This window comes from Myodes glareolus, chromosome 2 (assembly GCF_982192425.1).
Source record: "Myodes glareolus chromosome 2, mMyoGla1.1, whole genome shotgun sequence".
NCBI classification, from domain to species: Eukaryota; Metazoa; Chordata; class Mammalia; order Rodentia; family Cricetidae; genus Myodes; species Myodes glareolus.
In genome coordinates this window covers 51,288,732-51,301,718 of record NC_142027.1, presented here as the reverse complement: position 1 = coordinate 51,301,718, position 12,987 = coordinate 51,288,732, and the positions used below count along the sequence as shown (strand labels likewise).

Genomic DNA, 12,987 nt, shown 5'->3' with positions numbered 1-12,987 from the left:
GCCAAACTTGGGGTGAGGATACACATTCCAAGGCTGCTAAGGCCTGTGCCACAAAGACCTTGTTCCTCCTCTTTTGGGCTAGCAGGTGGCACACACAATCAGAGACATACAGCACTTCCACCTAGATTCAGCATGCCAAGAATATCTCTGTTCCCACCCATTCCTAAGGAAGGAAAAAAGGCAGAATAGAATCAGTCAGAAAATTGTTTAAGGGTAAGAGGCTGCACAGGGTGCTGCTCAAGGTAATATTGTGAAACAGCTGCTCTTGACACCACCCAGGGGGTCATCTCTGCTGCCTCTGCACGATTCTTCCACAGCAGGACACTCAGCATCCACTGGATCATCTTTCTTCTTTATTTCTCTTGTCAGTCTCGCTGGCATCCAGATTGGATCTTCACGATTCTGAGGGAAAACACAAATTGCACCCCTGGATCTGGTAATTACCGGATCCGGTCCACACCATTTGTTAATCAATACATCTTTCCACATGACCAAATCTCGCTCCGTAGAGCTATCAAACAGGGCATGCCTGTCTGCTTCTGCTTTTCCAGGAATATTTTTAATTAAAAAATTAAGTGTAAAGAGTGCAAGAGAAATCCTTTCTCTGGGGGAAGCAGCTATCCCCCCTCTCTGTTTTTGTAAAATTTTCTTTAAATTTCTATTTGCTCTTTCCACAATACCCTGGCTTTGAGGGTTGTATGGTAGGCCAGTGGTATGTTCAGCTTGTAATTGCTTGCAAAAGGCTTTAAAGCCCTGTGAGGCATATGCTGGGCCCTTGTTGGTTATTAGACAATTTGGCTTTCCCCAAGCTGTCCAGGCCTCTAAGCAATGCATTTTTACATGAGTTACCTTTTTTCCCCACTAGTGGGGTGGCATGAATTATTCCAAGAGTTAGTTATGTCTCTTTTGGGCCTATATACAAAAGATGTTTAACCATGTCACAAGGACATGTGTTTAACCATGTTTATAGTAGAATTATTTTATCAATATAGAATCTGAAAATAACCCAAATGTATTTCTTTAACATGCCTGCTATCAGATACAAACTAGGAAGTCGTCTGAGCCCCTGAACACTATCCCACATTTACAAGCACCAGAGGCCAGGCCTAAGGACCTGACAGGGTTTGACTTGACCTGGCTGGCTTCCTGGCTTTTAAACAATAAATGAGATAGTCATAAATGCCATGAAATATTTTTTGAGTAACTTTATATAACTTGAAAAACATGTATCAACCTTATAAGAAATTTAAGCCATTAGATAATGGAGAGATCTCCTATTTTTTTTTTTTGAGGAGACAGTGCCAATATAGCCAAATTGACAATATTATTGAAAATCCATCAAATTTATGATGAAAATTTAGACTTTTAAATAAAATAATTATTACCCTTATGAGAAAATACAGACCTAAAATCCTGTATAATTAAGGAACCTTTGAATTTGTTATAATCTCTAATTTAAAACTGTCGAGATTTAAGTTTTTTTTTTAAATCTGGCACAGTTGACCTTATTGCTAAAACCAAACAGTTGTGAGCTGCCATGTGGTCACTGAGGAATTGAACTCACGACCTTTGGAGAGCAGGCAGCATTCTTAACCCCTAAGCTATCTCTTCAGCTCCTTTACTCAGATGGAAAATCTCTAAGTAGCATTGTTTGTCCCGCCTGTTGCCCCAGGCTATTGATCCACCTTTGTTACCTAGGATACAGACACTGCTATACACCCTTTTTTTTGTTTTGTTTTGTTTTTCCTGCCTGAAGTCTTTGAGGGAAAATGGGCGTCGACAGTCTTGTCTGGCTACTTCCTGCTGAAATGGAATGTTGTAATTTGGGGGATAAATGTTTCTTTCTGACCGTGAATTCCTGGCTTGCTCTCTGATGCACGGAGCGCTACGGCGTGGCTCCGCCTCTGGCGCGCGGGGCGCATGGCGGCCGCAGTGGCTTCCGCAAGGCCCGCGGCTCAGAGCTCGGCCCCTCTACGCCTTCTGCAGCGCGGCCGCCCACCCCGCAGCTTCCGCCTCAGTCAGGGCAAGTTTGCTCAGGTGCAGAAAAGGTCCGCCAAAAACCGCAGCCCCGCCAAAAGGCCAGGACACATAGCCTCTGAGGTCACCCGGACATTAGCCCGCCCATGTCACCACGGAGATCGCACGGCAACCTGGCTATCCGCAGACGCCTCTGCGGACTCCAGCAAACCCCCGCCAGTATCTGGTTAGCATGGCCATACCTCCCGGACGAGTTAGCACTCACCAGTGTCTCCCTCCCGAGTAGCTGGGACTACAGGTGTGTGCCACCGCGCCGGCCACTTCCGTGTCCCCAGTCAGGCATCACCGCTCATAGGCGGAGCCCGGCGGCTGCCTGCACTCCCCACTCCATCCAGCAGCCTGTCTTTCTCAATCAAAATTAAAGTTTTCTGTACGTGAGAGCCAGAGACTGAGCTCTCTATCAAAATTAGGCGAAAATCACCTCAAAAAGTTCTGTGGCTCTTTAAGAACAGGGAAGGCAGTCCCCAAACACGATCAAGCCCGCCTCCCTACGAGACTGCAGCCCCCAGTCTCCATCAGCGAGTATGCAGGTGGAGGGACGGACTGAGAGGGGGCGGAAGCCGCGGTCTCCCGTACCCCATCGTCCTCATAGTCCCGCCTTCAGTTACCTTGCTTTTACTCATATCTGGCTGCTGTTTTCTCAAGCTCCTCCTGCACTGAACTTATGGGATTTTTCTTTCCCGTTACTTTTAGTACCTTCTTTCAGATACCTTTTCTTTGATTTTTTTTTCTTTTTTTTCTTTTCTTAGGCCTATATTCTTTCCATTCTTTTTCCTCTGCTTTACCTGGAGGATTTAACTGACGTCACTCACCGCTCCTTGTGTTGAGTTCTGAATTCTGCTCCCTCCTTGACTTGTTCAAATTCAGCGTCTCGGGTTTTCAGCACCAAAATGCGACACGCACTCCTTGTTCAGCAAGAAGGAACGATCACAAAATCAAGAATCCTTCTCAATCACAATTTATTGGAGCCACTTGGTTGAAAAGGGGAATGGGGAAAAGGGATGACGAGAGAGAGAGAGCGGAAAAACCCAAAGGCAGCCGCTTTTCTAGGGTGAGAGGCTCGAATGCTGATTGGTTGATGCCATTCTGCTAGGGCCCAACGCCACAGGACCAAGGCTCTGAAATGCAAAACACAGGCCCCAAGCACTCTGGCCTGTGCAGCAGCATCAAAGGATTTGTATACCTCCAGGCTGTAGGACCGCTGGCACTATCTCGCCAAGGCGACATCCTGGCAGCTCCTTACATTGACAGATTTTTTTTTTATTTAACTTGCTAAATGACCGATTCCTCCATTTGCGTGTGTGTGTGCACACACACTTGTGCAATGCAACATTAAGAGAAATAAAAACCTAAAGTGTTCAGATTGAGAATAATCGCTTTAAAGGTTTTAGGGTGAGTCAGGGGGTAAAACTAGAAAAACAAAGGAAAATATGTATCAAAGAACATACTCTGGGGTGAACAATGCTGTTCCCAGAAGGCAAGGGTTATTAAATGCTAATCTCAGTGCAACACAGGATAACCTCTACAGATATTAGTCAGGGAGGTGACAGAAGCCCCCCCAAACACAGACTATTTCTATGCCATTTTTTGTGCACCATAACTAAATGGTGAGTGGTGTAGGAGGGTCTTCTGTCTATGTGTTACTTTCATTGGTCAAATAAAGAAACTGCCTTGGCCTTTTGATAGGACAGCAGCTTAGACTCATCCCGGTAAGCCACAGTCACGTGGCGATATACAGATTATTAGAAATCGGTTAATTAAGATGTGAGAGTTAGTCAAGAAGAGGCTAGAGATAATGGGCCAGGCAACAATTTAATTAATACAGATCTCCATGTAATTATTTCAGGTGGAAAGCTAGCCGGGCGGTGGCCCGCTGCTCCTCAATACAACACATGCACTTGCACCTGCACACACATGCACGTTCACACACACAAGAACATTACTATATATTGCCATACAGACATGAAAAAAAAATACAGAGAAAGCAAGTGACCTAAATTTTCAGGGAGGGGTGGCACCAAAATGGTTTTATCTTAGGCAAAGAAAGGACTTAAGTAACGAGTTGCAAAACATACAAAACAAGCAGAAGAAATCTGCAAAAAATAAAGCAAATTCATCAGTGTTAGAAGAAAATAATTTTACTTTTTGCTACAACTGAGAAGCCCAGGAGAGAGTTACACAGTGAGATTCATAGAACGTGGTTCTCACTTACAGAGTAAGGGAAAGGGAACTCTGGGGACTCAGGGTAGCTTCAGAGTGATGCTCCTCCCACCCCCAAAACTCTCTGAGGTTGGAAATTCCCATCACAGCATGGTAGACACCACTGGAAACAGAAGCCAACACTGAGAACCAGTCAATTCATGAAAGGAAATTCATTTTGGGTAATTTATGGCAAGGAAAATTGAAAACAGTTTTTATATTTCTTTTTCTAACATTATCATTATATGGATGGACTGCATTTAGACACTTGAACATTATAGTTGGTATCATTATTTATTAGATGTACATTATCATTTTTGAAATTTTCACACTTAAAACCCACATTAAAAATTTTATTAAACACACAGCCACTGTTACTTGCTTAAGAAAAATAAACAAACATTCCTACGCCCACCTCCTGTCCTACATAGCTCAGGCTGGCATGGAACTCATTATATATTAGAGAGCCCCCGGCCTCAAGTTTCTGAATGGTGGGATTATAGGTAGACGCTACAGCCTCAGGCTTTTGCTTTTTAAAGCTGCACATTCATTTGGAATGATGGATAGCAGAAAAGAAATTACCATATTTTTCTGATAGCCAGAAAATTTTTATTGCAAGTTATACATAAGCAATTTAGTTCTCCTGGGAAGCTGATCCACATTTAAGATGTACTAAACAAGAACAACAACAAAAATAAAACCTTCAACAGCAATGACAAGGCTAACAATATATTACTAAGAAGTTTCACAGGGTTAATCAAATAGAAAACTGAAATTTTCCTACAGTCAAAGTTTTATTCACAGGAACTTCATAGGTTAGATGCTTTGTTGAAAAACCTATTTGAAAAGGTAAAATATTAAAATAATTCTTCTTTTCTTGTTTCCATTAATACAAGATATCTTTGCAGTTTTTATCTGAAGAAAAATGTCAGAACTTGCAAAGAGGATTCACGAAGAGGGAGGGAAGGCAGGAAGAAGTCACTGAGAGCACGCTTCTTAGCGCTCTTCTCCTATGACATGTGGGTAGAAAGAGCGAACCAGCCTTCTTCACTTTGCTTTTCAGTCTGTCGGACAGAGATGCAGAAAGAAGTTAGATACGAGCCCACTAGAGATTCACAGACACTCAGATCAAGTACATGCAACAAAGTCACCATGTGTTAAGTGGCTCTGGAGTGTCACCTTTCCTGGCAAAGCTCCTGCCCCACCAAGATAACACCAAGCAGCTGCCTGCTCAGCAGGCACCCTAGAAAGACAACTACCTTTCAAAAGGAGAAAGCCAACATTTATTCAACCATAGATAACAATTTTAAAGATGGTGAAAAGAAGGTTATTGGAGCTTAGTAAACTGAATGATGCTAAGTTCAATGAACATATCAAAATATTAAGCTTTTCAGAATTTAAGAATCAGAAAGGACAAATTTTTAATTCTAGGCAACTGGGGTAGCTAACTAAGGCAGTTAGTTCAACTGGGCTGTGTGTCCCCACTCTGTGATATAATGATCTCCCCATATCTGTTACTGGCTTACCTCTGGAAAATACAACTTTTACAATTCTAAAGATATTCTTACAATTTTCTATGACAGAGAGAAAACTGTATTTTTCTGTATTATCAACATACACAAAAATGTTTTCTGTGAAAAATCTGATAAGCCGTATATGTTTAGCTTCCAGACAGTTCTGGAGCAAACCAGAACACATGAAAATGTAAAGGCATTCATTTGCCCTCTGTGTTATCACATGTCTAACAAAGGCACCCTCAGACAGGGCACAGTGGGGTAAAGCACCAGACTCAGGTCTCTGGCTATCCCAAACTCTACCCAGTCACACCACCAACAGCAGGACCAACACCCCATCTCTACAAGCTATAGACCACGGCACTTGGGAAGCAAAATGAAACAAATAATTCCTAGTCTTGGAAGACACTTGGAATCCTATCAAATTTTAACTTATTTCTTAGTTACCCTAGAAAACAAAATAAATGTATTGTTTTCAAACAGAGATAAGTTATAGTACTTTTCTTTTTGAATTTTATATCATGTAAAGACAACAGGAATAATAACTCAGGTGAAGCGAGTCACCCTCACCCTCCTGACCCTATGTAATGATCCTATTTTATAACGTACCTTTGTTCTTGGATTAACAGGTGTGAATCGCCCACTTCCCGAGGTGGCATTTAGTGGAGAACAAGAATTGCTGGTAGCCCCTGAAGATCTATCCATGAGAAAGACACGGTCAGAGAGTGGGGTGTTACCACTAGCCGTCAACAATTATGGGAACAGCTCCCAATACTAGCAAGAGATTCAAAAGGTTTGGTGACAGGTCCAAATGAGGCAGATCACTCCTAATACTTCTCCAACACAAAACTTTGCATTAGGAGTTTACTGCTAGAGTAGTTTAGCCTCACAGACAGAGAGGAAAGAGCAGTGCTCTCAGATACCCTCACCTCCGTCTCTAAGGTCTTGATGGACACATTACAACTGCCCACACAACACTGACTCACTGCTAACACAAGGCCAGTTTCCGTCAGGGCTGTCTGTGTGTGACAGATAAATGCACATGCCTTCCATATAATACCATTCGGGTAAGATTTCAAGGCTGTGCAGTAGTGGGGAAGGTGGTCAGGGAAGCCTGGTATAATGAGAACTGGAGCAGCATGGTACAGTACGAGGATGCCCTTTCCCGACCCACTTAGCACTCGAGTGGTTCAGCTGGGCCAATCGGCTTTCTGTTCACTTACTGTAACGGGTGAAGTGCTACCCTGGACACAGTATTTTCTCATGTTACAGCCATAAACACCTACAGATTAGCCCACGTCTGTGCTAAGCAAGCAGGCCTACTTGGTTAAGCTGATTCACTTCACTCTCCCCTAGTCAGTCCCTCTGTATGAGTGAATCTGCCTGAACTTAAATTAAGCAGACGCTGGGCACAGAGAGAACGGCACTGACACTCGCGGTGCTCTAAGGACAGTGGCCCTGGAGCCCTACCGTCGTGAACTGATCCCGCTGACAGGAGAGATGGTATTGCATTTCGAACTCTCTAGAGCCTCCACTCCTGGAACAGACACCTCTATGGTTCGCTTTCCTTCTTCTAAAATATAAAAATAATGTTAGCTTCATTATTTTTCACTAAAAAAAGTAGCAATTTTGCTCAATTTCAGTACTATTGAAAATTATACATTATAAATTTAGGTGTTTTTATATTTTTACCATGACAGTTCATAGAAGCACTTGAGAGGTGATTTTTAAAAATGAACTTCTAAGACAAGAAACGTCAGCTGTTTCTGTCAATTTCACTGCACACCAGTTCACAGAATGCCAGAATGTTCTGACAAGTGCTGTCACACAGAGCAAGAAGTGAGAAACAGTGAGCCCTAAGATACATCGGGGAGCATGAGGGTGGGTAGAGGGAAGGAATGAGTGGGGGTAGACATGATTCAAATGCATGTATTTGTGAAATTGTCAAAGAATTTAAAAAATTAAATTTAAAAACTAAAAGGAGCTAACCTCAAAATTTTATTTTTTTAATTTGATTAAATAGGACTTCATTTCCCCTCATAGTCATGAAATCTCTGAATTTTAAGAAGGATTTACAGGATCCTCTATGAATATGATGGATATAAAGTATTTCGCTAGTATATGTTTGTCGATTGCTTGCATACAAACGAAACCCCGAGGTTTCACATAATTAGACTTTGCTCTGGTCATATGAGAACCCATGCCTGGTACTACAAATCTGATCAAAACCCCATGACTGGGAGGGTCACAGGCAATGAGCAGAAGATACTTACCACTGTTGTCTGACTAAATTGTTGTGTCAAGCTGCCTTCTAAATGCCTCTATTTACACCCACGGAGGGATGCTACTCTCGCCTGGTTCAGAGCAGCTTGGTTCTGCAGTGAGCGATGGTGAACGCCGACTCTTGGCTGCTCACGGTGCTGAGACTAAGAGATGGGCGAGTACTCAACTCTCAAGGGAACAGTTATCCCCTCCTCTAAGCTCAGGGAAGATCAAGGAAAGGGGGCAGAAGGAAGGTAAAAGCAGAAGATGGGAGGCAAGGCTGTCTTCTGAGCGTGACCCAGCCACGGACATCATGAACTCACAGCAGCCGTGGGTGCCTGTCCTGGGCTGCACAAGGGTGAACTTGTCAACAGTCTGTCACGGAGTGGGGAGGGGCTTGAGGAGCCGTACCCCTCTCTGCTGAACTACTGGCTAATGCTAGATTCTGGGGCATGGGGAGAGGAGGTGTCACCATCTTTAGTACACTATCCCAGGCCCTGAGGGGATAGTTCCACATCCACGGCCATTCAGACCACCCTTAAAATCAGTGGGTCACAAAACAAAAAGTTATGTGCATGGGAAAGGGACCTGTAGGCAGGGTGCTGATGGTGAGACAGAGAAAAGAGAGGAGGATGAGATGACCCAGAATGCATTCTATACATGTATGGAACTGTCAAAGAACAAAGCCAACTAATTATTCAGCTACCCTACCAAACAAAAGATTTTTAATTCGTGACATATTGTTTATTCTTATTATACCCCACAGAGGTTCCTATAAACCCAAGAATCCTATTTTGGGTGTGTTGAGTACTAGGTGGGATAACAGAAATAAAGGTAATTTCCAAGAGTCTGCTTTCTTGTCTGTAATTTCAAAAGCTAAATAATTTCCAACGGAAGTGAACACTTCCCGTGCCTTTCAGGTACCCGACTTCACCCAAGCACACGGGACACATGGATTCCTGTAAGCACCAAGGCCCGAGCATCTCAGGGACACCACAGATAGAAGCTTCCAGTGCCTCACAATCTGGGCCTCAGACGGGGCTCCAATCAATACCTCTGATGCAGCGCCATCCTTGAGGGCATGGGTTCACTTCTGGCTAACATCCAACTTAGAGCTACTTCATTTAATTAACATTCTCTGATAGCACTATTATAAAACAAACTTTCAGTCACAATTCAATTATTTAAGAGGACCTTCTAGTTTTTCATACTCTTAACATAACAAAATAATGGAAAAAATAAATTGAGGGAAAATATTTTCCTGGTTTTAAGAGGACAATAATTTGTAATCTGATGTTGATAAAAATTTTTAAGTCTAATTTTGACACAATTTTCGCAGCATATATCCTAAGCTAAACATACTGTAATGAATATTTCACTTGGATGGCGTTGCCCTAGATCCCAAAGGCTGGCTATAGAACAAGAGACAGCCTTCTACCACTACTTCTGTCACCTAGTCTCTGACCCAAACCAGTTTCTCTGGTACAAAACTGGGGGTACTAGAGCATAGTATGCTCGGATACCCTTCTTTTGATTCAGGATGAGTTTCCGAAGTTGAGAGTGAAAACTGTTTCCACTTGTCAGTCATGAATGTGCGACCCACCGGCCCACGCTCTGAGCGGTGACTGAGCGGGAGACACTGGCGAGGAGGAAAGGCTCAGGCCAACAAGTTTCTGCTGCTCTATCAGCTGCAGCAGTTTGCTGCGCGCCTCCAGGCTCTGCCGGTTCAACTCTGCAATCCGTTCTTCCATGCTGCTCGGCACTAGAGATGGAACTACTGGAAAATTCTTCAGGGGAAAAAACACATGAACTCATTATTAAAAAAACAAATACCCAATTCTGATTTTTATTCTAAGTACCAGCAATTTGCTATATACACATATGAATGATGAGGTAAAATAGTTTGTAAGTCATTTAACTGAAGAATTAAGACTAAACTAAAGGGATACACAAATTCTTCTACTGCTACTGCCGCACGAGTACAGTCTACTGGGACAATACTTTCCTGCATATCTTACTACTCGCCTCAGCTGAACCAGACAGAGAAGATCACATGAGGAAAGATGCCCGCCAGTGAGCCAAAGGCCACACTCCTACTGGTGACAAGTCTGAGCGGGGGCAGACTACACAGGAATATCTCTGATACGTTTTTATAAGTTTAGTCTTCAAACACGCTTCACGTCCTGAATTATCTGACAGACTCTAAAAATCTGACCAGTCTTTCTGCCCACGTGTCAGTTGCTTTTAGCTTCAGACATCTGATTTAAAAATATCCATGATTAGGAAGAAACATAAGATACAGAGAGTAAAAAGCAAACAATACAAAACAAAAAACTACTCCAGAGATATAAGTATAGCTTGAAAGCCCCAAGGGAAATGTACTTTTATCATTCATAATCATTTCATTTAGCTAAATATATCCTTTTGTTGGGGAAAACCAGTCCCTGATAGAAATGACTAATTTCTACTTTATTAGGTTGTGGAGGTTTTGTTTTTTTTTTGGGGGGGGGGCGGGGAAGGTAAGTAAACCAGTAAGGATCAAAGTCTATTTTGTATTTCCAACTAAAAGAGAAAGGGGCTAGTAAGAGCAGCAGTATCAGACCTCCCTTTCCAGGCTAGTATTTACACTATTTAGGAAGGGCACAGGCTCAGCATTTAAAAGCAACAGTGATCTGCTTCCAATGATCTTCAAAACCCTATAAACACATAACGTGATGTGCAAACACACGCACGCCTGCACTGATGCTGCTGTGCAAACACACGCACACCTGCACTGATGCTGCTGACCACCGTCTGACACCCATGGTAACAGAGGCAGCTCCTCCTCTCACCTCCCACTTTCCACACCAAAGCTTCAACCACGATTTCAAAGCTCTTAAGACAGCAGCTGCCTCAGAAACCCGTAGTTGGAGGCTGTCCACTCTTTCCAACTACAGGAGCAGTTACCCCCACTGTCAGATCCACAGGAGTCACCTCTGCTCAGAAAGGTCAAATAAAACATCCCCCATGACCAGGATGTGTCATGGATACTCCCGTCTGGGACTAGATTCACTTTCCTCTCCACAAACAACGAAACACAGCTTTTAAGTTATCATATTAGTCCATAGAGTTTATTTTACTTATAAAATTTCTTCACTGACAGGAAGGCAAATCCATACGATCTTACTCATGTAGAATATTTATAAAAGCTGATTTCATAGATGCTGAGAGTAGATTAGTGGTTAACGGAGCTGGGGAAAGACAGAAGGGGCAGGGAAGCTTGCCAATGGGGACTAAGAACAGTCAGACAGGGTTGACTGGATTTTGTTGTTGCTGCTGTTATTGTTTTAAAGACAGATCTCATACTATAGCCCAGAACTCACTAACGTAGCCCTGGCTGTCTTCAAACCCATGGTAACCCTGCCTCAGTCTCTTGAGAATTATAGGCATTGAGTCACCATGTTTGGCACTATAGTTACACAGGAAAAAAAAATCCTGCTATATAAAAGAGCAATGCTCCTCAGGATGTGACAGACCAGTAGTCCTGGTATCACTGAGGGACGTATTAGAGACACAGGTTCACCCCAGACCTACTCAGGCACCACATCCTAGCAAGCTCCTCAGATGACTCCTATGCATATTGAAGTTTAACTGATTCTTTAAATATAATTTCTATAGCAAAACCTATTCTGTGTCCTAGAAAAAAGTTATTCATCAGTAAAGGGTCAACTACTTTCCAACAGGTCATGTGAAGCGTGAAACTACTCTTAATTACAATCTGGCTGCACAGCAGGCACCCTCTGTCCTCCTAACTCCATACCACCCATTCCTAGCTTATCCTTATCCCTCCAAACATTTTACCTTAATTCTACTTTCTATGTTTTTCCTTCCTGTTGTCTTATTGTAGTGCAATATGAACTAACACGTAAGCTTTATCTATCCTGTAAGGAAGACATGTCAAAGCTATAGTCACTTCTGAAAAGAAATTTCTTTGGATGCCTGTTATGGTTTGAATATGAAACCAACTCACATACTGGGGGCTGCTTTCCAGCTGGTGGGCTTCGGAAGCGACTGGCTCCTGAGGGCTTTACTGACTAGACTGAGCCACTGAAGTAACCATAACATAACAGCATTATGGGGAGGCCATGAAAAGGAGGAGGTAGGGTTTAGCTGGAAGAATTTGTTCACCTGGGACACATCCTAAAGAGATGTACCTTGTCCTCCGGCCCTCTGGGCCACTCTGAGATAGTAGCCCCTGCCATGTGCTTCTGCCACCACGATGCTCTGCCTAACCTCAAGTCCAGAGCAACAGATTCTGCCACCCTGAGTGACCCTCTGAGCCGTCAGCAAAAACAAACCTTCAGTCCCTGTTTAGCTTACCACAGCACTGAAAGCTCTAACTGCACCCTGAGTCCGCGCTGTACTTACGGCAGTCACGTCACTGGCACTTCCCTGCTTGCTCGGCTCCCGAAGCCCATCGCCCTGCTCACCCACTGGCCCGGTAACATTATTCAGGTGTGCCTTGATGGCTGAATTCTGCAGTGTCAGCTCAGCAATCCGGGCCATTATGTCCTTCCTCTGCGCCAGTGCCTCACTTGTTCTAAGCTGCTGGCCATCTCCAAGCACTGGGGGCTCCTCTGAGAACACAGGATTCCTCGGTTGCTGAGTGGTGGGAAGAGAACTACAAGGCGGCTGTGACAGGCTAACAAATGGCGTCAGGGTTTTATTCTCCGGATCTTCTCCCATGTGAGAGACTCTCCACCTCTGAGTGAAGAGGCGATTTTCCTCACTTGAGTTCTGAATGTCTGGATCAACAGGCAAGGTCTTCTTTTCCCAGTTCTGTTCTTTCTCTATGACTTCCACAGTGGGAGGGATTCGTGGGGCAGGACGAGTCTGAACCGTTCTCCTCAACACTGCGGACAAGAATTAAGACAATCATAAGCAGTCCATTTTCCAATAAACTGGCACTATAATCAGCACATTGCTCTGTCACGGT

At 43.5% G+C, this 12,987-nt stretch overlaps 1 protein-coding gene across 3 annotated transcripts in view; it reads right to left on the bottom strand.

The window, feature by feature from the left end:
* Nucleotides 1–4,511: 4,511 nt before the first annotated feature.
* The window catches only part of Spice1 (spindle and centriole associated protein 1), a 46,874-nt gene continuing 38,398 nt past the window's right edge, over nucleotides 4,512–12,987 (bottom strand). For all 3 annotated transcript variants that reach the window (XM_048422471.3, XM_048422472.3, XM_048422473.3), the window contains exons 14-18: nucleotides 12,420–12,904; nucleotides 9,616–9,799; nucleotides 7,221–7,323; nucleotides 6,360–6,447; nucleotides 4,512–5,300 (exon numbers count right to left, since the gene is read on the bottom strand). In XM_048422471.3, the coding sequence (XP_048278428.1) occupies nucleotides 5,247–5,300; nucleotides 6,360–6,447; nucleotides 7,221–7,323; nucleotides 9,616–9,799; nucleotides 12,420–12,904 (914 nt within the window). In that variant the 3' untranslated portion in view covers nucleotides 4,512–5,246. The remainder of the gene's footprint in view (nucleotides 5,301–6,359; nucleotides 6,448–7,220; nucleotides 7,324–9,615; nucleotides 9,800–12,419; nucleotides 12,905–12,987) is intronic.